Source organism: Ictalurus furcatus, chromosome 21, assembly GCF_023375685.1.
Source record: "Ictalurus furcatus strain D&B chromosome 21, Billie_1.0, whole genome shotgun sequence".
Taxonomy (NCBI): domain Eukaryota; kingdom Metazoa; phylum Chordata; class Actinopteri; order Siluriformes; family Ictaluridae; genus Ictalurus; species Ictalurus furcatus.
In genome coordinates this window covers 3,913,234-3,936,592 of record NC_071275.1, presented here as the reverse complement: position 1 = coordinate 3,936,592, position 23,359 = coordinate 3,913,234, and the positions used below count along the sequence as shown (strand labels likewise).

The 23,359-nt window shown below is 39.8% G+C and overlaps 1 protein-coding gene across 5 annotated transcripts in view; it reads left to right on the top strand.

Moving 5' to 3' along the window:
* raf1b (Raf-1 proto-oncogene, serine/threonine kinase b) overlaps positions 1–20,851 on the top strand; it is a 36,555-nt gene extending 15,704 nt beyond the window's left edge. For 4 of the 5 annotated variants that reach the window (XM_053652954.1, XM_053652950.1, XM_053652951.1 and 1 more), the window contains exons 4-17: positions 2,983–3,085; positions 3,183–3,340; positions 7,465–7,557; positions 9,362–9,515; positions 10,554–10,578; positions 10,667–10,770; positions 11,471–11,588; positions 14,531–14,615; positions 15,598–15,774; positions 16,268–16,314; positions 16,854–16,972; positions 17,118–17,249; positions 18,517–18,651; positions 19,724–20,851. In XM_053652954.1, the coding sequence (XP_053508929.1) occupies positions 2,983–3,085; positions 3,183–3,340; positions 7,465–7,557; positions 9,362–9,515; positions 10,554–10,578; positions 10,667–10,770; positions 11,471–11,588; positions 14,531–14,615; positions 15,598–15,774; positions 16,268–16,314; positions 16,854–16,972; positions 17,118–17,249; positions 18,517–18,651; positions 19,724–19,864 (1,591 nt within the window). In that variant the 3' untranslated portion in view covers positions 19,865–20,851. The other variant, XM_053652955.1, reaches the window with a different exon arrangement.
* The last annotated feature ends 2,508 nt before the right edge of the window (positions 20,852–23,359 follow it).

Sequence of the window (23,359 nt, the reverse complement as noted above, 5' to 3'; positions counted from 1 at the left end):
TTTCCCCAAATTCAACTGAAAATGCAACTTATAATGACTTCTCCAGTCTCAAAATTATTCAACATCTTCATGGCAAGCATCTTTAGTACTTAGTAGAGCACCCTATTGCTGTTATGATCTGCTGCATACGAGGTGCAGAGCCAGACACCAGCTTCTGGCAGCGTTCCTGAGGAATCTTAGCCCGCTCCTCATGAGCAATGGCCTCTAGTTCAGTAATATTCTTGGGTTTGTGTGCTGCAACCGCCTTCTTCAAATCTCATCAGAGACTGTGATGGCCCTGTAGAATCTTCCAGGACTTCTTCTGCAACCAAGCCTTGGTGGTATTTGAGGTATGCTTGGGATCATTGTCCTGATGGAAGGTCCAATGACGCCAAGCTTCAGCTTCCTCACAGACGGCATGACGTTTTCTCCTAGGATTTCCTGATACTTCAATGAATCCATCTCGCCTTCCACACGCTGCAGGTTTCCAGTGCTAGAGGATGCAAAGCAGCCCCAGAGCATCACCGAGCCACCACCATGCTTGACTGTGGGCCGTGTTCTTTCTTCATTCTTCTTCCTCCAGACATACCGCTCATCCATCATGCTGAAAAGTTCCAGTTTTGTTTCATCACTCCACACAATCCCAAAACTTCTGTGGCTTATTTATATGATTTTGAGCCGACTTTCTGGTTCTTTTGGGTCAGTAGTGGTGAACGTCTTGGAGTTCTGGCATGGAAACCTTCTGTGTTTAGTACGCACCATACTGTGCTCACTAAAACCTCAGTGTCACTGAAACCACCAAGTCACCAAGTGTTCTTTTGCAGTCACTCGAGGGTTTTTCACAACCTGCCTTCTCGTGAATATTTTTGCAGCCGTTGATAGCTTCCTTTTTCTACCCCGTCCAGGTATTTCATCCATTTTCTACCACTAGCCAGTTCCTGTATTTCTTGCACACCTGGTGCAACTAATAAAGCCCTTGATTAGTTGCATGAGGTGTGCTCGAGACAACACCTCTTTTGCATATTTGTGCTGTTGTGAGGGATTCTATTCAGGGGGGTGAATAATTTTGAAACTGGAGAAGTGCTTATAAGTTCCATTTTCAGTTGAATTTGGGGAAACCACTTGAAGTATACGTTGTGTTGAACGATTTAAATTGCTTTTGTTTGATATGTTCACTGCAAACAGCTGAAAGTCCTGTACATTTTGACAATAAACTTGGTCACTGTTTATTATTCCTCAATTAAACGTATTTGTTTAGAGGAATAGGTCTGAGGAAAAATTCACACCCTTTTCCGGCTAACCCAAATGTAGTTGGTCAGCCAAGACAAATTTGGTGTCCAAAATTTGCTTTCTTTAATTTTTGTACTGGAGCTACAAGGTTAATGAGGATTAAAATCTTTCACTTTTTTTTAGCATTGCAGTCTCATTAAAAAAGCGGTAGTGCGTATGTTTAATAATATCATTCTTTCAATTAATGAGTCAAGGGTGGGGTGGGAAACTCTTAAAACATGATGTTCTTGAGATTCTGTAATTTGGTATTCACAATCAGATATGTTGGGTTTGAATTGGCAGCAGTCCTCATGCTCCAAACTTGGAAAGAAGCCCGGTTATCCACAATTAGCTTGAAAACTAACCAGCTTGTTGCCATTGGTTTCAGAGCTGTAGAGTTACACTGTAGGCTCTCCACAAGTCGAATGCTGAGAGATCGGAGCAGAGTCTCCCCTGCTTATGTTTTAGCTAACTAGTTAACATCAACCATCTAGCATGCTTACTTAGCATAGTAACTCTGTGCCATCGGTCAGTAATCTACTCCGTGTAATCTACTCCGAGGAACGTGCCATATGCCCTCGACTGCATACAAGTCAAGAGGTTTTAACTTCTTTTAACTAGTATTCAGTACTAGATAATAAAGCCAGCAAATATTTACATCCTCTGTGTCCCAGAACACGTACTAGTGTCTTAAATACCCCGTTAGTGTCATTACAATTCAAAAACGCGTGATTTTGCTGAGGCTTTTTTCAAAATTTGCAATGCAACCGACCAAGATCCTTTTGCTTTTTTTTTTCTGGGAAAACTACTTGAATTGGCGAAATTACAATTGCACGAAATTGTTTAGCACGGTCTTTGACAGTGATGTTTGTTGGTAAATGAGCTCTTTTAGCTGTACTCATGTTCAACACGCGTGCATCAAAGAGGGCTTCGACTGAATGCGTGTCGTAACGACGTAACACGCACGTCTTGGCCCAAATCTGCGATCATATTGAACCGTTTGCTTGATTTTGCGTTAGTTATTGCGATTCCCTGATGTATAAGTGTATTAACTTGCCATGTGCTATCGTCAGATCGATCTGTGCAGTGGAGAAACATGCGCAGTACACGTTATGAAATGCAATGCCATGTGCATCTTTCTACGTGAGTTGGCTTCAAATCCTCAAGCTTTAAATCTAGCAGTGGAAGCCTGTTTTTACAAAGTGGGACTACGTTATCATCATCACATTTACGGTACAAGCTTGCCTTCAGGTTTGGATTCTTGTTGGCCAAGATGGCTGCCCTCATAGTCTAACTACCTACACAGTGTTGCACTGTGACGTTTTGCTCATGGTTATAGATTACAGGTAGCTGTACTGTGTTTGTGGACACGTGTTTACAGGAAAGATTTTAGGCGAGATCTAGAAGTATTTGTCCTCTAGATTAGCCTACAGGGCAAGTCTTAACGAGCACATTTTGGACACCAAACTTGCCTGACTGACTACATTTTTACTAGTGTGTGGAAGATTGTGTAGTTTTTCACTGAGCTATTCCTTTAAGTGGTATTGTAGTATTTCATAAATTAATTCATGCGAAGTAGGAGTTGCATGGCGTGTAATAGTCATGTGTGTAGAAGTGGAAAGTCAACATGGGCTTATGTTATTGTTCTTATTATGCTGTTTTTCTGATTTGTAGTTATTGAACTGTTTGCTGAGTAAAACTTGTACAAAAAGCCAGTTTTCCTCCTGATTTCAGCAAAAAATCTCGTATGGACTGGAACACTGATTCTACCTCACTCATCGGGGAAGAGCTGCTGGTAGAAGTCTTGGATCACGTACCGCTAACGACGCACAACTTTGTGAGCTATCTTGCGTTTCAGAGGCCCTAGGTGTCAATGAATAACCCTGTTTAAGTACCGCTGACCAAACCAGAATTTTTCTTTTCAACGTTTACAGGTACGAAAGACGTTTCTGAAGCTGGCCTTCTGTGACATTTGCCAGAAGTTCCTTTTACATGGCTTCCGATGTCAGACGTGCGGCTACAAATTCCACGAGCACTGCAGCACCAAAGTCCCCACAATGTGTGTTGACTGGAGCAACATTCGACAGCTCCTGTAAGTTTGGTTAGAAAGCCTTATTAGTACGGGATTAGGTTTAGCTGGGGTAAATACTTTTTTTTTTTTTAAATTATTTTGCCATCCAGATTGGGAGATCGTTGTTCTTCTCTGATCAGGTTTCAATGCAAGTTGCTGATTGTTTTTCGATGACCTGAGCAGTAATCGCCTGGTGTTTAGTCATTTCCACGTGCAGTTTAAGAGAGAACATTACGAGCAATCGTGAAATGATAGATGTTTGGGAATTATAGTTGCTGTATGTCCTATTGCTTTGCCTGTGTACTACTTTCTATCATTTTTTTTTTTTTAAACCAGGAACTTATCAGAATTAGAAAGAAAGTAAAGGTAATTACAAGAAAGGTCTTGATCCCGCAAGCTGATTAAACTGGCTATTGTAATGATGATTACAGCTCAGTGACAGCTGGTGTTTTAAAAAAAAAAAAATGTGGAAGCACAGGTGTCTGTTACGGGGTGTGTGTGTGTGTGTGTGTGTGTGTGTGTGTGTGTGTGTGTGTGTGTGTGTGTGTATCTTTGTGTGTTCGGATTTATATGTTCCATATGTTAGTCTGGCCTCCTGTTTAATTCTCAGACTCTTCTCATAAATAAGAGCATGAAATTAGGTCGACAAGAATGTATTGATAGCTAGACATCTAGATTTATATATACATAAAAAGCAAATGCAATGATCAAACATAAATTTCTGCTTACAGTGTACTTACAAGTATTTACCAATTACCCAGACAATAACGAGCTTCAAGCAGTCGTCTATTAGCACGTATAGCACGACAAATAATTAACTGCAATTGAAGCTTTCGTTAAATTAAAAATGGAAAAAACACCCCAAACTGTATACGGTACCATAATGAAGACCAACTGTATGTCGATTCATGAAATTCTGGAGGGAACGTCGGAGTTTTAGTGCGTGGGGACGTAATGACGTGTGCCGTTAATCGATCTGTGTTCTATAACGTGTAAGACGGGAACATGAAAGGAATATTCTAAAAGAAACTCATGTAAACACCTTAATCAGAATATTGTCTTATTCAGAATTAGGTCAGTGATTAGATTACTGCTGTCCATGTAAACGTGACTGAAACTACCTTTGCATTCAACGGTCTGACTGCACACCATCCAGCCAATCAGAATCGAGTATTCGGACAGACTGTCTGAATGGTATACTGATGAGTATACATAATGACGTACTAAAAGCCTGTTGTCCAGTGAGCTTAAGCGTTCCTCCCATTAATACACGGTGTACTTGAATCTTCCGTAGAAGCCCACAGAATCCAGGCTTCACCGGTTTTACGGAGGATTTAAAGGAGATTTTCACGCAGACTGTGGAGTCCAGAGAAAACGATTGGCATTAAATAAACAAACAGTTGGATATTTCAGTGAGATATTTCATCAAGGGTGATGAATAATGTAGGTAAACATTTCATTGCCTTATTTTAATGAAATTTTAAGTGAGGCCATTCATCCTCTGTAGTTTTAAAGCAGATGTCTCTGTTTCAGCTGGTATAAAAACTCACTTTATATTCACATGCTACAAAAACAATAACAAAAACAGCCATGTTATGAGGGGCAGAAAAAGCTCTTGGAAACTTGCTCACCCCATGTCCGTTTATTGCTGTCCAGATGCGATGAAGATAAATATTTAATTACAGACATCAGTATGAAAAACAAATGCTGTTTGAATAGGGCTTACAGCTCTGCCAAAGTTGTATAAGACAAAGTCAGTTTTATTTACAACTCCAATTCCAAAAAAGTTGGGACGTGGTGTAAAATGTAATTAAAAACAGAATGTAATGATTTCCAAATCTCATAAACCCGTATGTTATTCACAATAGAACACAGAAAACATATCAAATGTTTAAACTGAGGAAACATGCCATTTTAAGGGAAGAAAAAAAAAAAAAAAAAAAGGTAATTTTGAATTTGATGGCCGGAACATGTCTCAAAAAAGTTGGGACGCAGGCAACAAAAGGCTGGAAAAGTAAGTGTTACTAAAAAGAAACAGCTGGAGGTTAATTGGCAACATGATTGGGTTTAAAAAGATTATCTTCGAGAGGCAGAGTCTTTCAGAAGTAAAGATGGGCAGATGTTCACCAATCTGTGAAAAACTGCACCTACAATTTGTGGAACAATTTCAGAATAATGTTCCTCAACGTAAAATTGTGAAGACTATGAATCTCTCATCATCTCCAGTACATAATATAATCAAAAGATTCATCAAGAGAATCTGGAAAAATCTCTCTGCACAACTGACAAGAGTGTAAATCAATACTGCATGCCCGTGATCTTCGGGCCCTCAGGCGGCACTGCATTAAAAACGGGCTTGATTCTGTAATGGAGATCACTGCGTGGGCTCAGAAACACCTCCAGAACTCAGTGTCTGTGAACACAGTTCACCGTGCCATCCACAAATCCTGGTTAAAGCTCTATCATGCAAAGAAGCCATGTGTGAACATGATCTAGAAACACTGCAGTCTTCTCTGGGCCAAAGCTCATTTAAAATGGACTGAGGCAAAGTGGAAAACAGTTCTGTGGACAGACGAATCGAAATTTGAAATTCTTTTTGGAAATCATGGACGCCGCGTCCTCTAAACTAAAGAGGAGAGGGACCATCCGGCTTTATATCGGCGCTCAGTTCAAAAGCCTACATCTCTGATGGTATGGGGTGCATTAGTGACTATAGAATGGACAGCTTGTACATCAGGAAATTAACCATCAATGCTGAAAGGTATATACAGGTTTTAGAGAAATATATACTTCTATCCAGATTTATTTACATTTTACACAACATCCCAACTTTTTTGGAATTGGGGTTGTATTATACTTTTATATTACTATGTTTTCATATGTGCCTTTTCCAAATTTTATGATTTCACTAAAACAGATGTGAATAAAGGATGTGTAAACTGATTGCTGTGCAGTATTAAACTTCTTTAGAAGAAATATTGGAAAAGAAAGTAAATGCACCCATTGCACTTGACTCGCAGTAGTTTGGTGTTCCTCGTCACCAATGCACACGGAGTTTTGCATACAGTGTCGGCTGTACTCATCATTCTTTGGAGATACATATCCGTGAAGATAGGGCAAGGCCTGGCACAAAGGACTATTCTTTAGATGATTACACCACTGAACTCTCTCCTGTAATTTCTAGTTCTCCTATACTCATCTTTAATTTTTAAGAGCAAGTGCCTTGTTTTATTGTTTGCATGCTGCAAATAGAGATGTTTGAGGAAATTCTGTTGAAGGCCAGCAGTTTTGTGGCCCTCCTAGCCAAATGAATAGCAGTGAAATTGGTCATTTTATCTTAATGGTAATTATCCACCCATTAAAGGAGGCTCTGTTAAGCTCTGTTCTTAGATTACTAGTAACCAGAAAATTTCTAATGGAAATCTACAGGAATCTGATGGAAACCATTAAGATCCATTACATGATGGAAACTCTCACTGATTTTATTAATTTTTTTCTAATGGATTGTAATGGGTTCCCCCCCAACATTCCAATAGGAACATTTATAATACGAAATCAGAAATGCAGTCATAAGGGAGAGTTTGATCACCACTAAATCATTACACACACCTCAGAATACACTGCAAATGAAGAATATACAAAACCTGGATCTATATTGTTGTCTGAAACACTTCTGAAGTTCAAGTTTTGTTTGGTCTGATGTTCGTACGGAGTGACACCAAACTGTGTGCTGAGGAAGAAAGTGATTCCGGGTTCAAGATGGCTGCCACTACTGTTTTCAGCTCCGTGATGTCATTTTTGTCCCTTGCAGTCGTACAGTCTCAGAATCCACTCAATTGAGACTATTTGAGATACTGTACAACCCGGCATGATTTGACGCGAGTGTGTGATGACATGCAGTTTACATAAAGCTAACTGTGCGTTGTAGGCTTCAGGTAAATTAGCATGTAGCTCCAGTGCCAACCTGAAGACCCCAAAAATGTCTTAGCTGGTTGAAAAAGTGTAAATTTTACTAACCTATTTCTACTTTAAACCAAGACCAAGTGTTTATCTGTTGATATTAAGCCAATGCTGCTTTGCCAGTTCCAGATGTGCCAACGTATTAAATGGCACACACTAATTTCCTGCTCCTCTTCCTCTCCCAGTTTGTTTCCCACACCTGGAGAAAGTGGAACGCCGTCACTACCACCTCTCTCATCTCGGAGGATGCGAGACTCTTTATCCCGACTTCCTGCCAGGTCAGTGCTCTTTTTTGTCTAATAGTCTTGAACATTTGTTATAATTCCTTTACAGTTTCTGACTGAAGCATTTTTAGTTAGTTTAGCCCCTGCCCTCCCAAAAAAACAACAACAAAAAAACGAAACAAAACTGTTTAAAGTCTACTTTTGCATTCCACCCAATGTTATAGTCTCATATCCTGAAGCCCATTTGAGGAAGTTTATACAAAAGCTTACTGAAGCTGAATTCCCCTAGAATAAGTGGTCATGTGGCTTTGGATATGGAAATAATGTGAGACACAACAGGCAGAGTTCCTGCAAAATGAATGCTAATGAGTAACACAGCAAAATGTCCCTCCTGGAATGATTGGGCAACCGTGGCTAAAATTCTCCAAACTGGTCTCTAGTTTAAATTAGGGACTGCTGCTACCATGTCATGCCTATAAGGAGACTGGACCATTGCACATATACCTTCTCTTAATGATGATGTTGGAATCAAGATATGGCTTTATTACATTAGTGTTGGGCTGGAGATACAGTAACAGTTGAAAGAGGTCCATCATTTATATTTCGATGTAGTCATTCGGCAGAAGCTTAAAAGCTTTTATCGAGACTGACGTATAGATAATGTGCAACCAAGAAGGCAAAGTAATACAGTGAAGACACACAAAAAAGCGATGCAGTTTTTGAACTTTTTAGTAAAAAATGTTTAAGATGCTTGTACTCTATTGGTGTACAATGCCATTGGTGAAGTTGGTTTGTAGATGGCAGGACCAGTCAACCAGATAGGTTGAGTGTCTGTTTTACATTTGCTTCTGTAGTTTTGCATTGGAGCTAAAAGCTTAATGTAGCTAACCAGTAAAAATAACAAGTTAAAAATGACCACTACATTTATTTAAAAATGATTTTATGTAGGGGGCACGGTGGCTTAGTTGCTAGCACTTTTGCCTCGCACCTCCGGTGCCTCCTGAGGTTGGAGGTTTGAATCCCGCCTCTGCCCTGTGTGCATGGAGTTGCGTATTCTCCCCATGCTTTCCTTCCCCAGTCCAAAGACATGCGTTGTAGGCTGATTGGCATTTCCAAATTTTCTGAAGTGTGTGCGGTTGTGCTCTGCGTTGGGTCAGTGCCCCACCCAAGGTGTCAACCTCTTTGTGCCCTGAGGATAGGTTCCAGGCTCTCTGCATAGGATACACGGTATGTGAAATGGATGGATGATTTTTATGTACTTGACCATCATCAGTTGAGGTGAAGAATAGGGAGATTTGGACGTGTATGTACAGAAAAGCTTGGTGTGAGAGACTTCCTTTAGTCACGTTGTTCATAAACCTAACGAACCAAACACTGGATACCAAACACTGGGTAAAGTTAGTTTTTGGCCAAACTAATACTTAAACAACAACAACTAAGCAGCATTGAAATGCAGGATTTTACAGGAATCTGTCTACCAAACTGGCCTGAGCCATTATTAAAGGCATCAAGCCACTGCATTAGCTTCAGTACGAATGCATTAGCAGAAATCAGAGGGATCTAATCAGGTCTTTAGATCAGGAATCCCACTTCACGAAGCCACATTAAATACTTGGTCATTGTTATGATTTTCCACCACAGTGCTTCGAGGCTCATGTTTGTAGTTGTCTCAACACTACTAAACATCTCAAACCTGGCACAGATGCCTGTGTAGTCTTCTAGAAGTTGGATCAACAACAAACATACACCTGTGTTTACAGTGATGTTGCGGCATTATTTTTAGGAAATATTTCTACATCTAGTTGTTGTATTTGAATGAAGTCTGAAAATCCCATGTTATTTGTTTATTTTTTTTTAGCGCTTATCACAGACACTCTACACCTCATGCCTTTAACTACATTGCGCCTTTGCCACCCTCCAGTGGTTCTCTCTCCCAGAAACAGCGCTCCACGTCCACACCGAACGTCCACATGGTCAGCAGCAGCCTGCCTGGAGGCGGGGCTTCATCTGAGGTGAGGAGTCCAAACCCGACTTCACGGGAGTTCGCCTTTTTCTTTGTTTTGCTCCTGTACTCGCATGAGGGCTTTATTTATGTGTATATATAGGCACAAGCATGGTTTAGTGGTGTACCAGTGTTAAACTTGGATTTAGGAGGTGTGGGAGCTCTATGTCCATCTTGAGTGGGAACAGTAATGTTGATCTCATGGAAATCATGCTAGCGCCTTGCATGGCAGCTCTGCTACCATTTGGGTGTGTGAATGGATGAGTGAGAACCAGTGTAAAGCGCTTTGTAGAACCGCTAAGGTTTAAAAAAACAAAAAAAAATACAAAAAAGTGCTATATAAGTGCAGACCTTTTACTAAATGTTATTAAAGGTTCTGTATAAATCTCTTTATTGTGTTAGATTTAATTAACTGCAGTTGGGTGGCCAGACCATAAGTATTCCCTATTCCCTGTGAGTCAGTTTTGGCATTAAAAATATATCCGAGACTAAATGAGTAGCGTCATGGGAAACACTTCACAAGGTCAAATTCTGACATTTTTTAAAATTAGATTCTGAGCGCTACAGGCTTGAACTGTAACTATAATTTGCACATGTTTATATCACAAGTAATAGAATTTTGATGCCGAACATGATCTTTTTAAAAAAAAAAAAAAAAAATCAACCTGTTTCGAAAGCAGTATATAGATGGAGAGATTTTCTTCCCATGTTCTTTTGAGATCAGGACTGTAGCCTGGGCTTCGACTGAAGAGCCAAATTACGGCAGCACTAACAGGGCAAACAGTAAACTACACGATGCTAGTGGGCTCTAAATAGACTCCTTTTGTGGATGCTAAAGCAATACATTTTTTTCCTAAGAAGACAGAAGTTTGCAGGGAGTGTCTTATATTCCTGAGTGAAGCATTGTCTGGAAAGTATGATCATTTCTATATGAATTGTGACCGAGACCTGGACTTTCCACATTCCACTTTTGAGCCATTTGAAATGCATTACATTTTGATACCAATTCACAACTAAACACCCTTTTGTCTTCCTCCTTTCCCAACAGGATGCCTCAAAAAGTCAGGACTCAGGTGAGAATGTTTATAAAGATATTTCAGTAAGACTTAAAAAGGCATTTTCATGTCAGTTTTGTCTCATTTTTATGTCCTTCCCACACAGGAAGACATCCTAATCTCAGTCCCACAGGGTGGTCTCAGGCCAAAACTCCAGGCCCTGTTCATAGAGAAAAGGCTTCATCTAATACTCAGGACAAAAACAGAATAGTAAGTTTCATCACGTGTTTTTAAATCTCTTTTTTAATTTAAATTTTTTATTTTTATAACTGCATGCTAGTCTGTCTCGATCCATTTGACTAGTTACTCAAACGTTACTTTATTTTTATTCATTATATTCTAATGTACAAGTTATGCACTTTTATTTAAATCTGCGATGCAGTGTTCGGCTTGCAGATATGCCGAGCATTTTAATACACTGTCGTGAATTTTATTGCTCTTAAATTAAATATGATGTTACAATTTTGTGGCGATGTACATATTTGGAAATAAAATGTATTTTTGTCACACGGATAGACTGGAAACATAAAGGCATGGTCCTAGTTGAAATTTTGCTAACTGGTTTTCGGTATTCATTTGCTAAAACATTTTCCTCGTTGTACAATTATTTCTTCTTTGGCAGCATTTTTGGGTGAAATCTCCCATCAACAAATTTGATTTGTAATACATTTCTGTTTATTTTACAGTGATTTCACAGTATAATCTCAAAATAATTTGGTGATTTTTTTTTTTTTTTTTTTTGTGTGTGCACGTATTGTAATATTTCTAATTTGCATATTAATACAATCTGCATTTCTCGATTAGGGTAAAAGAGAAGGTGCTTCTTTGCTTTGCTTTGATTTTATTTTTAAAAAATTTAATAGTCCATATTGAAAATTGTCTTCATAAAGTGTAATTCCTTCCCCCTCAGCGGCCCAGGGAGAAGCGAGACTCCTGCTACTACTGGGAGATTGATGCCAGCGAGGTGGTTCTGCACTCCTGTATTGGGTCCGGGTCATTTGGGACGGTTTTCAAAGGGAAATGGCATGGTGAGTATTATAGGTATTTAACATGGTGCTTGGGATTAAAGGAAAAGTTGTACATGATTGATGTTAGTCTCTACCTAAGCAAACAATGGACAGGAGACTTCTGGTGTGTTGGGCAAGGGCAAGTGCATTGCAAAGTTTCAGTGGAAATTGCACCAAGTTTTATACAGACTGAAGAGTTACTCCTCCCCTTCAGATGCCATGGTTTATTCAACAAGCAAGGTTGCATAAAGAATGCATGGTGCATTGGCTGCATGATATCTAGAAATCTGCGTATAGGCTGCAAGGACCTCATGCTGCTAGTGAGATTAGTGCATGTTTGAGATACGATATATCCCCTCTCTTCCTCCACCGAGGGGTTCCATACACCTGCTCAGTACCTGTGCTCAGTGTTTTAAGATGGAGTGTCCGATAAGAGTGAGTGCACAAAGCCAAAGTTATGCACTAACCGGTTAGCGTATATGGGCATCAGATAAGAGCTGATGGGAAGAATTTAAGCATGCACCTGGTATCTATTCTTGTCTAGTCTGTGCATTATGTGTTTGTTTTTTCAGATTGTGGTCTGGTTTTTCATACACCTTTATTTTTGTGACTGTACTGCTGTCGAACCACCTCTTTTTGCTTAGTGCTGGTATGCATTTCTATGATATTCCTAAGTGCCGTTCAGAGACCTTTTCTTTTCAGCTTGTTCGAAAGTTTGGGTTAGAGGGTCAGCCGTGATACGACACCCCTGGAGGAGAGACGTTTAAAGGGTTTGCTCAAGGGCCCTGATGGTTGGTTCTGAACCCCTGAGCCACCACTTACTGTATTATAGAAGAAGAAGCCTTTATTTGTCATATATATATTACAGCCCAGTGAAATTCTTTTTTTCGCATATCTCAGCTATCCATGATACGGCATCCCTGGAGCAGATATGGTTAAGGGCCCAACAGTGGCAGCTTGGTGGTGTTGGGGCTTGAACCCCTTGAACCCCGTGGTCAGTAACCCAGAGCCTTAACTGTTAAACAACCACTCAACAGTTCTGTTGTATATGTATTCTGGCTGTTCTAGAACTCAAGCAAATAATATTAAACCAAACCTGTCTTTGGGGAAGTGAACAAATTGATATGCTGTTTGCTATTTCCTGTTTTTACGAGTTATCAATAAACCTGAGCAAATCCATTTCAATTTGTTCACAAGAAGACTTGTTTGGGTTTGTCATCATTAGTGATGAACACCAGCGATTGACTCTCTTTCGCGTAATGTGACTTCATAGCACTGCCACAGTCGGGTATCGTTATTTGGGGAAATTGGCCCCAATGCACTTACATTATGATAAAATCCCAAAACTCAGGACACACAGTTGCATTGATATCCCCTATTTATATCACTGCCCCACCCCAAAAAAACCTCTCTTGGAGCTAGGGGTTACACTGTGGTCTTGTTCTTAAGAAGGCGCTTTGAGTGATATTACTCAGCAACCGGTGACCTTTCTGTGCAACGTGCTACCATGTAGCAGGCTAGTTCAATAAACAGTTTACCATTCTCTGAAACGGACGCCATCCAGTGCCTTTTCCCCTGCCACTCGTACACTGTATTTAGAGAATATAACAACATGAAACGCGTTTCAGTTTCTTTTAACACAGGAACACGCGGTCAGAGTGGAGATCGGACTCATCCAGGAGTTACAGATCTGAACTGCAGTTTGTTGGGGAATGCATGTTGCAATGCTAAAACAGTCATTTTTAACTGGAATAAAATGTCCCCACAATCAAAGACTAATCTGACAGACCGTTATAACGGTTCTCCTCATAGATTTAAAAGAATGCTTACTTGGAACAAGTAATGACACGTTTGCTTCTTCTGAAACAATATTACGTCCTAATTTCATTGCATAGATATTCCCTTGCAATTCAAGCCTAAGCCTGCATAGACTACATTGCCCGTAGGAAGCGTAACGTTTGAATAAAACTTCTTTTTTTATTTTATTTTTTTTCCATTTGAGTTGATCAGCCTGTGACAGACCATTTGTTGTGTTCATGTTAAAGGGATATAGTTCACCCCCAAATGAAAGTTTTTGTCATCAATTACTCGCCCTCATGTCCCATAAGACTTTCGTCCTTCTTCAGAACGCAAATGAAGACATTTTAATGAAACCTCTCCGCTCTCGCGATACAACGGGACCCTGGAGCTGCACTGTGCGTCAGAGATCTATGCGGAAGTGAAGATATTTTGTGAATTGAGACTTAATTTTAGTTTTTTTTTTTTTTTTTGCACATGCAAAGCATTCGTATTGCTTCATAAAATCGGGAGTAATGTAGTTACTTTTACGATGCCTTTATGAACGTTTTGGAGCTTGAAAGTTTTGGTTACTTGGACTGTAAATGGAGGGTCTGGAATCTCAAATGAAATGTTTTCGTTTGTGTTCCGAAGATGAACAAAAGTCTTATGGGTTTGGAACGACATGACCCTTTAAGCCTAGAGATTGGCAAAGTTCCTGAAATGTTTTGTTCTTATCTTCTGTAGCAAGTGACAACGTGTGTGTGTGTGTGTGTGTGTGTGTGTGTGTGTGTGTGTGTGTGCACTACAGTAAACAACTGGCATTTGTGAAATAGCACAATGTGTTCTGAACTGAAGTGAATTAGACCATGAGCAGGGTTACCAACCTAGCGCAAGAACAAACCTCGAGTAATAGCTTTTCAACTTGTTGGCCACTTTCTGCAAACATTTAAGTTCTTTTGATTTTTCTTGTCAGACTCTAGCCCTCTAGTTTACCCAGGCCCACCCATTGTTCAATCATTTCTGGTCTTGTCGCTGGTTTATATTTGAATGTTTGAAAAATATAACTTTTTTAAAAAAAATTTTTATACTTGTTTAGATGTACAAAGACAACTTGCATGTAACAGTGTTTTGTTGCTCTGTACTACTCATGACAAGCTGGACTTACTCTGTGCACCTCCATTTAGGTGATGTTGCGGTGAAGATTTTAAAGGTCAAAGATCCGACGCCAGAGCAGTTTCAGGCCTTTCGCAATGAGGTGGCGGTTCTGAGGTGAGATGTACAGTATGGGGAGATATTTTGTACATTTGTACCCATTTTGTATCAGATCACCCAGTTTTGAGGTGAGCAAAAATATTGGAACATGTGACTGACCGGTATTTCTTGGTACCCAGGTGTGTCCTGTTAGATTGATTGTTTGAACGATAAATACCTCCGAACATATACTCTTGGTTTTAGCCTTCAGTTTCACCTGAAGACTGCATTTGTTATTAAAAAGGTTAAGCCAACATGAAGATCAGAGAGCCGTCTATGGGAGAAAAGCAAGCCATTTTGAAGCTGAGAAAAGAGGGAAAAATCAATCTGAGGCATTGCAGAAACATTGGGCATAACCAATATAACGATTCGGAATGTCCTGAAAAAGAAAGAAAGGACTGGTGTGCTGAGAAACAGACACCGAATGGGTCGGCCAAGGAAAACAACAACAACTGCTGACAAACATTGAGAGCTGTGAAGAAAAACCCCAAAACAACCATCGGTAGCGGGGTGAAGGTATCAGTTGAGTGTTATTTACTTTAATTTCCTTCGACTGATCTGTTCCTATACTTTTGCTTGCCTAAAAATCTGGTGGTCTGATACAAACGGTTCTATGTTTTACGTTGTTTAACACATCTGGATGTAAATACCAGGAAATAAAAGCTGAAATCCTAAACTCTCGTCTCATATCCATCTTTTGATCTCAAACCCAAATGCCTTTGGCGTACAGCACAAAAAATTGAATTGGCCTTACTGTTCCAGTAGTTTCAGAGGGGACTGTATGTCTGGAAAATGGTAATGTAAACTCATCCCCTATGCTAAAACAAAAGAATGTCACCACTGTTATTCATGCTTATTATGTCACCGTTCATTTAATGCTAGCCACTCTTAGCACCTGACTATTGCATGTGCTTCTTTTGCTCAAAGCACGTCTCTGGAATAAAGCCTTTAGTTCTGACCTGACCTGCCATCTTCTATGTCTCTGATCTAACCACTACAGAAAGACTCGACATGTCAATATCTTGCTATTTATGGGCTACATGACCAAAGATAACCTGGCCATCGTGACTCAGTGGTGTGAAGGAAGCAGCCTTTATAAACACCTGCACGTCCAGGACACCAAACTGCAGCTGTTCCAGCTGATCGATATCGCCAGACAGACCGCTCAAGGCATGGAGTGAGTTAACGAGGAGAGCTTTAGAGCCGCAATAACCAACAGCTCTACTGTCGAGAAATCTACACGTAGTGATCTTATATGATGCATCACTAGACATGGTATTCTAGTAATACAGTAATATAATACTAAGGTTAGGCTTGAATATTCATTGCATTGTGTTGAGCAGAGAGTCGGGGAGTTGAGTGCCGTGCTTAATGAGGTGGAGAGTCATTTTCAAACAGTCTGCAGCATTTGTGTTTTCCATAGCAGATTAAGTTTGGACTTTTTCCACCCCATCAACAAGTGAATGTGTCTGTTTTTAGAAAAGGGGTAAGAGTTCACTCAATATAGGGGTGTTTTATATGTAAACATGGAGGCATTTTTTCACGCTTGAGAGAAAAGGATAGTTCTCCTGCAATGCGGATAACAAATAATGGTTGTCAGTGTGGTGTGTTGTGTTGTATCTCGTGGTTGTCAGCTTATTTTACTTTTTTTTTTTTTATATTCCTCCTAGCTATTTGCATGCAAAGAACATAATCCACCGGGACATGAAGTCAAACAGTATCCTTTAATAAACTCGTATGAAATGGAGAAAGACTAGGAGAAAGAAAGATAACACTTACTGTATAGCCTGTGTTTTAAACATTTATGACTAGCATGCCAAGCATTTCTTTTGTTTACAAACGAATATCTTGCCAAACTACAATAAAGGAATATAAGTAAAGGAATAGGTTGGCAAAAAGTTTACATTTACACCCATTCCTTTACTTAGTTGAAAGTATCTAACCAGTAATCGATGTCTATTTCATGCAAAATCCTTTTCATAAATACATGCTTGAGTCTTTGTATACAATGCCCTTCACTAATATTAGCACCCTTGGTAAATATGAGCTTAGAAGGCTGTGAAAAATTGTTCCTATGAGTGTATGTTAATAGTTTTAGGATTCAAATATTCTAACCAACGATTGCAGTCAGTATACCGGTTGGTCACAGGTCAAAGATCAGCAGTCAAACAGCAGCAGCCAGGGGCATGTCGTCGCCAGGATTGTTTGTCACATGGCATCCTGTGAGTTATCTCACCCCTTAAATCACATCTCTAGACATCTTTCTCCATGAAGGCTTAACGGTGAAGATCGGAGACTTTGGTTTGGCCACGGTGAAGACGAGGTGGAGCGGCTCGCAGCAAGTAGAGCAGCCTTCAGGATCCATTCTTTGGATGGTAGGACGAAAAAACCGAAATATTTTTGACTGTCACGTTGTTTGATTTGACCTCATTGTACTTGCCCAACAGAACAGGGAAATGGAACATGCTTCTATGCACTAATAACAATGTAACCTAAGCAAAAGCCATTTCTGTGCTCCAGGCTCCTGAGGTGATCAGGATGCAGGACAGTAATCCCTACAGTTTCCAGTCAGACGTCTACGCCTACGGTATTGTGCTTTATGAGCTGATGACCGGGGAGCTCCCGTATTCTATGGTTGCGAACAGAGACCAGGTAACTACACAAATCACAGCGAATACATTTTTTGTTAAAAAGAAAAAAACAACAATCCCACTTGTGCCTAAATTAAAAATGGCAAAGGGAAATTATGATGCATATAGATGGGGGACAAATTAGAGGACAAAATGGTGGCTCTGTTATGTATATGTGCCATTTTACTGTCATGGGTTGGGTACATTTTAGTTTATTTAGAGAGAGACATCGCCGCAAACAAGTACAAAATTCTTCTGACTGATGACTTTTATCCTACGATGAAGCATTTCTATCCTGTTGGGAGTGGTCTCTTCCAGGATGACTCTGCCCCCATCCACGGCTCATTGAATGACTTGATGAGGATGACCGTAATATAAATCACATGCTATGGCCTTTCCAGTCACCAGATCCCCCTAATTAAACACTAAATGATTTTGGAGCAACATTTTAGACAGCGCACTCTACCGCAATCATCAAAACACCAACTTAAAGAATATCTTCCGGAGGAATCGTGTTCATTCCTCCAGTACTTTTCCAGAGAATGATAGAATCTATGCTGCAGTGCATTGATGTTGTTTGAGTGATTTTTGTGGCGGGTAAACACCTTACTAACAAAGTTTACGTTGTTGTTCTCCTATAATTTGTCCCCATCTGTGTGTATATACAGTTCTCTCCAAAAGTATTGGAACAACAAGGCCAATTCCTTTGTTTTCGCTAGACATTGAAGACATTTGGGTTTGAAATCATGAAAGTATAGATCAAAATTTCAGCTCATATTTACATCTAGATGTGTCCAACTTAGAACATTGGCAACTTTGATTACAGCAAAGGTGAGCAAAAGTATGGTAACAGATGGTCTTAAAGTACATTTTTTACTACTCAAGATATAGAGAAACACTTGCTAGCTGCTATGGATAATTTGTGTACCAGTGTAGCACAAACACAATGTAAGTCGTAACTGAATGTAGCCCTGTAGTTCTTCATATAGTTCTGATGCTGTTGAGGTTCATCAGCAGTGACTCCAAGTTGGTGGAGTATAACTTACACAGAGCCCAGACACTAAATTTAGCCTCAAACATTAGTGGGCACTGGGGATCCAGCTCTCCTTGGCAATTTGTGGCAGAGGAGCCTCCCTCACGCATTTCTTTAGACAAGCTACATAGTCCTAGTCTTGCAATTTTCAGTTCAAACATCTAATTGGGTTTGTATATTTGGTAAAGAATGCTGATTTTCTGTTGCAGGCATTGTGTATTGCACGGTGGAATAATTATAATAATCTCTTTTGTAGATCATCTTCATGGTAGGAAGAGGTTACTTGTCTCCAGACCTGAGCAAGCTGTATAAGAGCTGCCCCAAAGCTATGAAGAGACTCGTCGCCGACTGCATTAAGAAGTCGAAAGACGACAGGCCGCTATTCCCTCAAGTAATCACTGTTTTAACGTGTTGTTTTTGGTTTGGTCTTGAAATATGTTCATCGGCACAATTTTACATCATCTCTATTATAAACCCTTATACCACAGTGCTTTTTAAATGCTCAAATCTGATTGGTCAGTAGCGTCATCTGTAATTCAAATGATCGGTTTATATTAACATGCTTTTATTTATTTATTTCTTTAAATACTTTATCGTTTCTATAGTAACCGTTCATTCATAGGGACTTGTACGATGGGCGCAGCACATAATCTAAGGCTAATAACGAACGTATTAAAAAGTATGTTATTTAACAAAGAACGTGGCAAGCTTGGTAATATGACAAGCTGCATTTTTTTCCCCCCCCATAAAGTCAGTAAGAAAAGAAGAGATGCTGGTGAGGGAACGTCTACTTATAGCTGTTATAACGCAAGTGATGACGGGAAACAAATTGAGTTGCAGATGTTCCACAACATTAACTTTAACTATAAAAGGATAAAAAGTATTTGGTGTTCATTAATTGAAGAAAAAACATGTAATTGTTGGCAAATCGCTGTGGTATAAAAGGAGTAAATGCTTTGGAAGTGCTGCTAATGGGGGGGAAAAAAGAATCAGAATCGGTGTGGGAACATATCCTACCATCCTAGTGTTCCTATAACAGCATGCCCAATCATGATTTATTCCTTAATTATGTTTTGTTCCCAACTTAACAATCAAAGTTCCATTAAACCAGGCCGTCTTTTTAGATTTTATATGTAATTTAATATAATTTAAGCACGCCAAGAAACGCTTTAACCCCACCTTCGAAAAGTGGGGATTAAAGTAAACACACTTACTTTACTAGACAAGTGTGTATTTAGACGAAGAGCTTTTCTGCCATAATAACTATTCAGTCCGAGCCAAAATATCTGGCGGCTTTCCAGTCAACCACAAGGAAGGTTTTAAGTGCCGTGAAGCCATCACTTGAGACCAGGTTTTACGTTAAATAAAGCATCACTGTTCTGGAGTACGACTGTAAAAAGATGGCGGGGTAATCTAAATTTAAAGGGCATCACAGATTGATACGTGTTCCTTTCGCTCTCTAGATTCTGGCCTCAATAGAGCTGCTGCAACACTCCCTGCCCAAAATCAACCGCAGCGCGTCGGAGCCGTCGCTTCACAGAGCCGCTCACACGGACGACATCAGCATTTGCACTCTGACCTCCACAAGGCTCCCTGTCTTCTAATATGGCTGCCTGTGTTTTTTTTTTTTTTTCTTCTTTTTCCCAGAAGTTCCTTCTGCTAGACCTGGAGCACATCAATCACATTACCGTATTTTCAATGATTTCTCAGAATGAAGCACAAAGAGTAGAAAAAGCCTTTTACAGCATTTTATTTTGGTTCTGCTGTAATGTAATCATCATGTTTGACTGCATTCCTTTCACAGTAGCCAAAGGTCAGTCGAGTAAAAGACATGCCCAGAGAGCACTTTAAAAAAAAAAAAAAAAAAAAAAAAAAAAAAAAAAAAAAAAAAAAAAATTTATTATACTTAATTTATTCTATCTCATTTGGTGTGATGAGGTATACAGCAGTGCATCAAATACACTATTAATACCCTACGACTGGGTTTTAGCTACATAACCTAGCACATGCTTCATCATAAATATTGGGTCAATCCATAATTCCTGGTATAGTGGCTTAAAATGAAAACGCTGTGATGAGTTGTCACTCAAAATTGCACCAAAAGAGCAGCGTTTTTATTTATTTATTTAGTTCCCCTGCCCAATTAAACAAAAAAACAGCAGTCGACGCATGAATCTGCACTGATTGACATTTGTGTAAGTGTTTTGAAGTCTCTGATATTAGCCCTTCCCCCCCATTCTCACAGGAGTAATCTTTCAGCTGTTGTTCTCGTCTCGAAATGATTGTCTCGCTTGAAAGACGCGACGCCTACTCTTTCTGTTTGGAGTTCATTAACGTGAAATAAAATCAAAGTATGTTTGACTTGGCTAACACTAAACAAGCATATAGTGAACATCATCAGTTAATTGGATTTGTTTCAATTTCAACTTTTCAGCTGAAATTGGTCAAAAATGGCACTTTTCAGCCGAAAGAGGGACAATCTAACACTTTACAAATAATATTAACGGCCATGATGATTAGAAAGTGATTAAAAACGTGGTTTGCAGATGTGTTCAACCAGTGCAGTTAAGCCCGTCATCCTAAAAACTGGAGCGTGCGCATATATATATATATATATATATATATATATATATATATATATATATATATAATATATATATATATAATATATAATATATGGTTTTGCGGTAAACACCAGAGGCCACTCGTCTGTTAACGCTACAAAACTTTTACTTGCACACTTTCTTACTAACTGCTGCACGTAACGTCTTTCTATTTATTTATTTATTTGTTGTAAAAATGCAGGACCGAACATCACTCCTCTTCAGGGTTGGCTGGTCTTCAGTACTATATCAAAGCTCCGAGCATTATCCGATCGTCAATACTGATCCAATCCTGACATCCTCTCAGGAACTAAGGCCTGATGGTGGGATTTAAGACTTGACCTGTGTCCTTAAATGCATGGTCCGTGTTGTGTTCATCAACATAATACACATTCATGGCATGAAACACATCAGATACCAGTCCAGTGTTTCAGGCCTATATTGGACCAGGTTCACATTCAGTATTGGATCAGTGTGTTCGTTTTACAAATCCATCAAATAATCTATCCTTCCTCAACCTAATTAATTGTTTTTTTTTTTTTTTTCCTTCATTCATTTCACCATTTTTACGAGAGTATAAAATCCGACCAAGTGAGGTTTTGGTTGTCTGCGGGAGCTGAGTTCTTGATACGGCTTGTAAACGCGCACGAAATTTTAACGGCAAAACCCGACCCACAAGATTCCCAGACGAAGGGCTATGGGACTCTTCACTTACTAGTCATACTCATTTTTCATTTAACCATCTAACTAAAATTGGATCGTTTCCAGAAGCTCCAACTCACTTGAAGGTATAGACTGATCGTTCTCCTAAAGCAAAGTTAGGTGCGTACTTCAGATGTATCCTTTTAAATCTCTTTATCGAGTATCAGGGATTTTCCCTTTTTTAATTTGTGTTTCTAGGGTTGTATATAATTGGAGAATTAAAAAAAATGAGCGCATAGCAATGATTATTATTGAGATTATAAGGCATTTTCTTCGATTTTTGACCTGGTGTTCTTTAGCGAGGTCCAACTTGCACTTGAAAGACTGTTAATGCTTTGTATTTTAATAAACTTAAGTTAAATACACCGTTTGGTCTGAATTACTGTACAATCTGGGAACATGGGGTTTTGTGTGTACTGTCTTGCTATTATTTTAAATGTCCACTATTTTAAATGCAGCTATTGTTCTGTATTTTTGGTGCATGCCTTGGGAAGCATGGGAAGGTGGTGGATTTGTTTTCATTTCTTTCAACTTTGCAGGAAGCCATTACTGCTGATATGTGAAGTCAGTTCTCGAAGTCGATGTGTTGGAAGCAGGAAAAATGGGCATGCATAAGGATCTGATCGTCTTTGACAAGGGCCGAATTGTGATCGCTAGATGACTGGGTTAGAGCGTCTCAAAAACTGCAACAGGGTCATGGGCGCCCGAGGCTTATCGATGCCCATGCCCATCTGGTCCGATCTCACAGAAGAGTTGATGCTGGTTATGATAGAATGATGTCAGAACACAAGTGCCTCGCAGCTTGCTGCATAGCCGCTGACCCCTGGCCACCGCCAAAAGTGCCTACAAAGGGCATCAGAACTGGGCCATGGAGCAATGGAAGAAGGTGACCTGGTCTGATGAATCATGTTTTCTTTTATCACGTGGATGGAGAGGTGCGTGTGCATCACTTACCCGGGGAGGAAATGGCACCAGGATGCACAATGGGACGAGGGCGGTGTGATGCTCTGGACAATGTTCTTCTGGGAAACTTTGGGTCCTGGCATTCATGTGGATGTTAATTTGAGACATACCACCTACCTAAACATTGTTGCAGACCAAGTACACAACTTCATGGCAACGGTATTCCCTAATAGCAGTGGCCTCTTTCAGCAGGATAATGCGTCCTGCCACACTACAAAAATTGCTCAGGAACGGTTTGAGGAACATGACGAAGAGTTCAAGGTGTTGACTCGGCCTCCAAATTCCCCAGATCTCAATCCGATCGAGCATCTGTGGGATGTGCTGGACAAACAAGTCTGATCCGTGAAGGCCCCACTTCACGACCGACAGAACTTAAGGGATCTGCTGCTAACATCCTGGTGCCAGATACCACAGCACACCTTCAGAGGTCTTGTGGAAACAATGCCTCGACTGGTCAGAGCTGATTTGGCAGCACAAGGGGGACGGACACAATATCAGGCAGGTAGTTTTAATGTTATGGTTGATCGGTGTGTGTATAAGGGCATCTTGCAGCTACCAGTTTACCACTGTGCAAGCTACATACCTAAATGATCACACTCACCTTAAAAGATGCCACACTGTTTATACATACCCAGCTGATGGGATTAAAAAAATGGGAGCCTTTTATTAAGAGCGAAAAATGAACACTTATTTGTTACCATTTGAATGAAACATACAGCCATGTGAAAAAAATGATTACACTCGATGGAAACTGTTGGCTGCTTTTATTTATTTATTTATTTATTTTTTAAACATATTTGGACAAGCAAACATTTGATCATGTTTGAAACA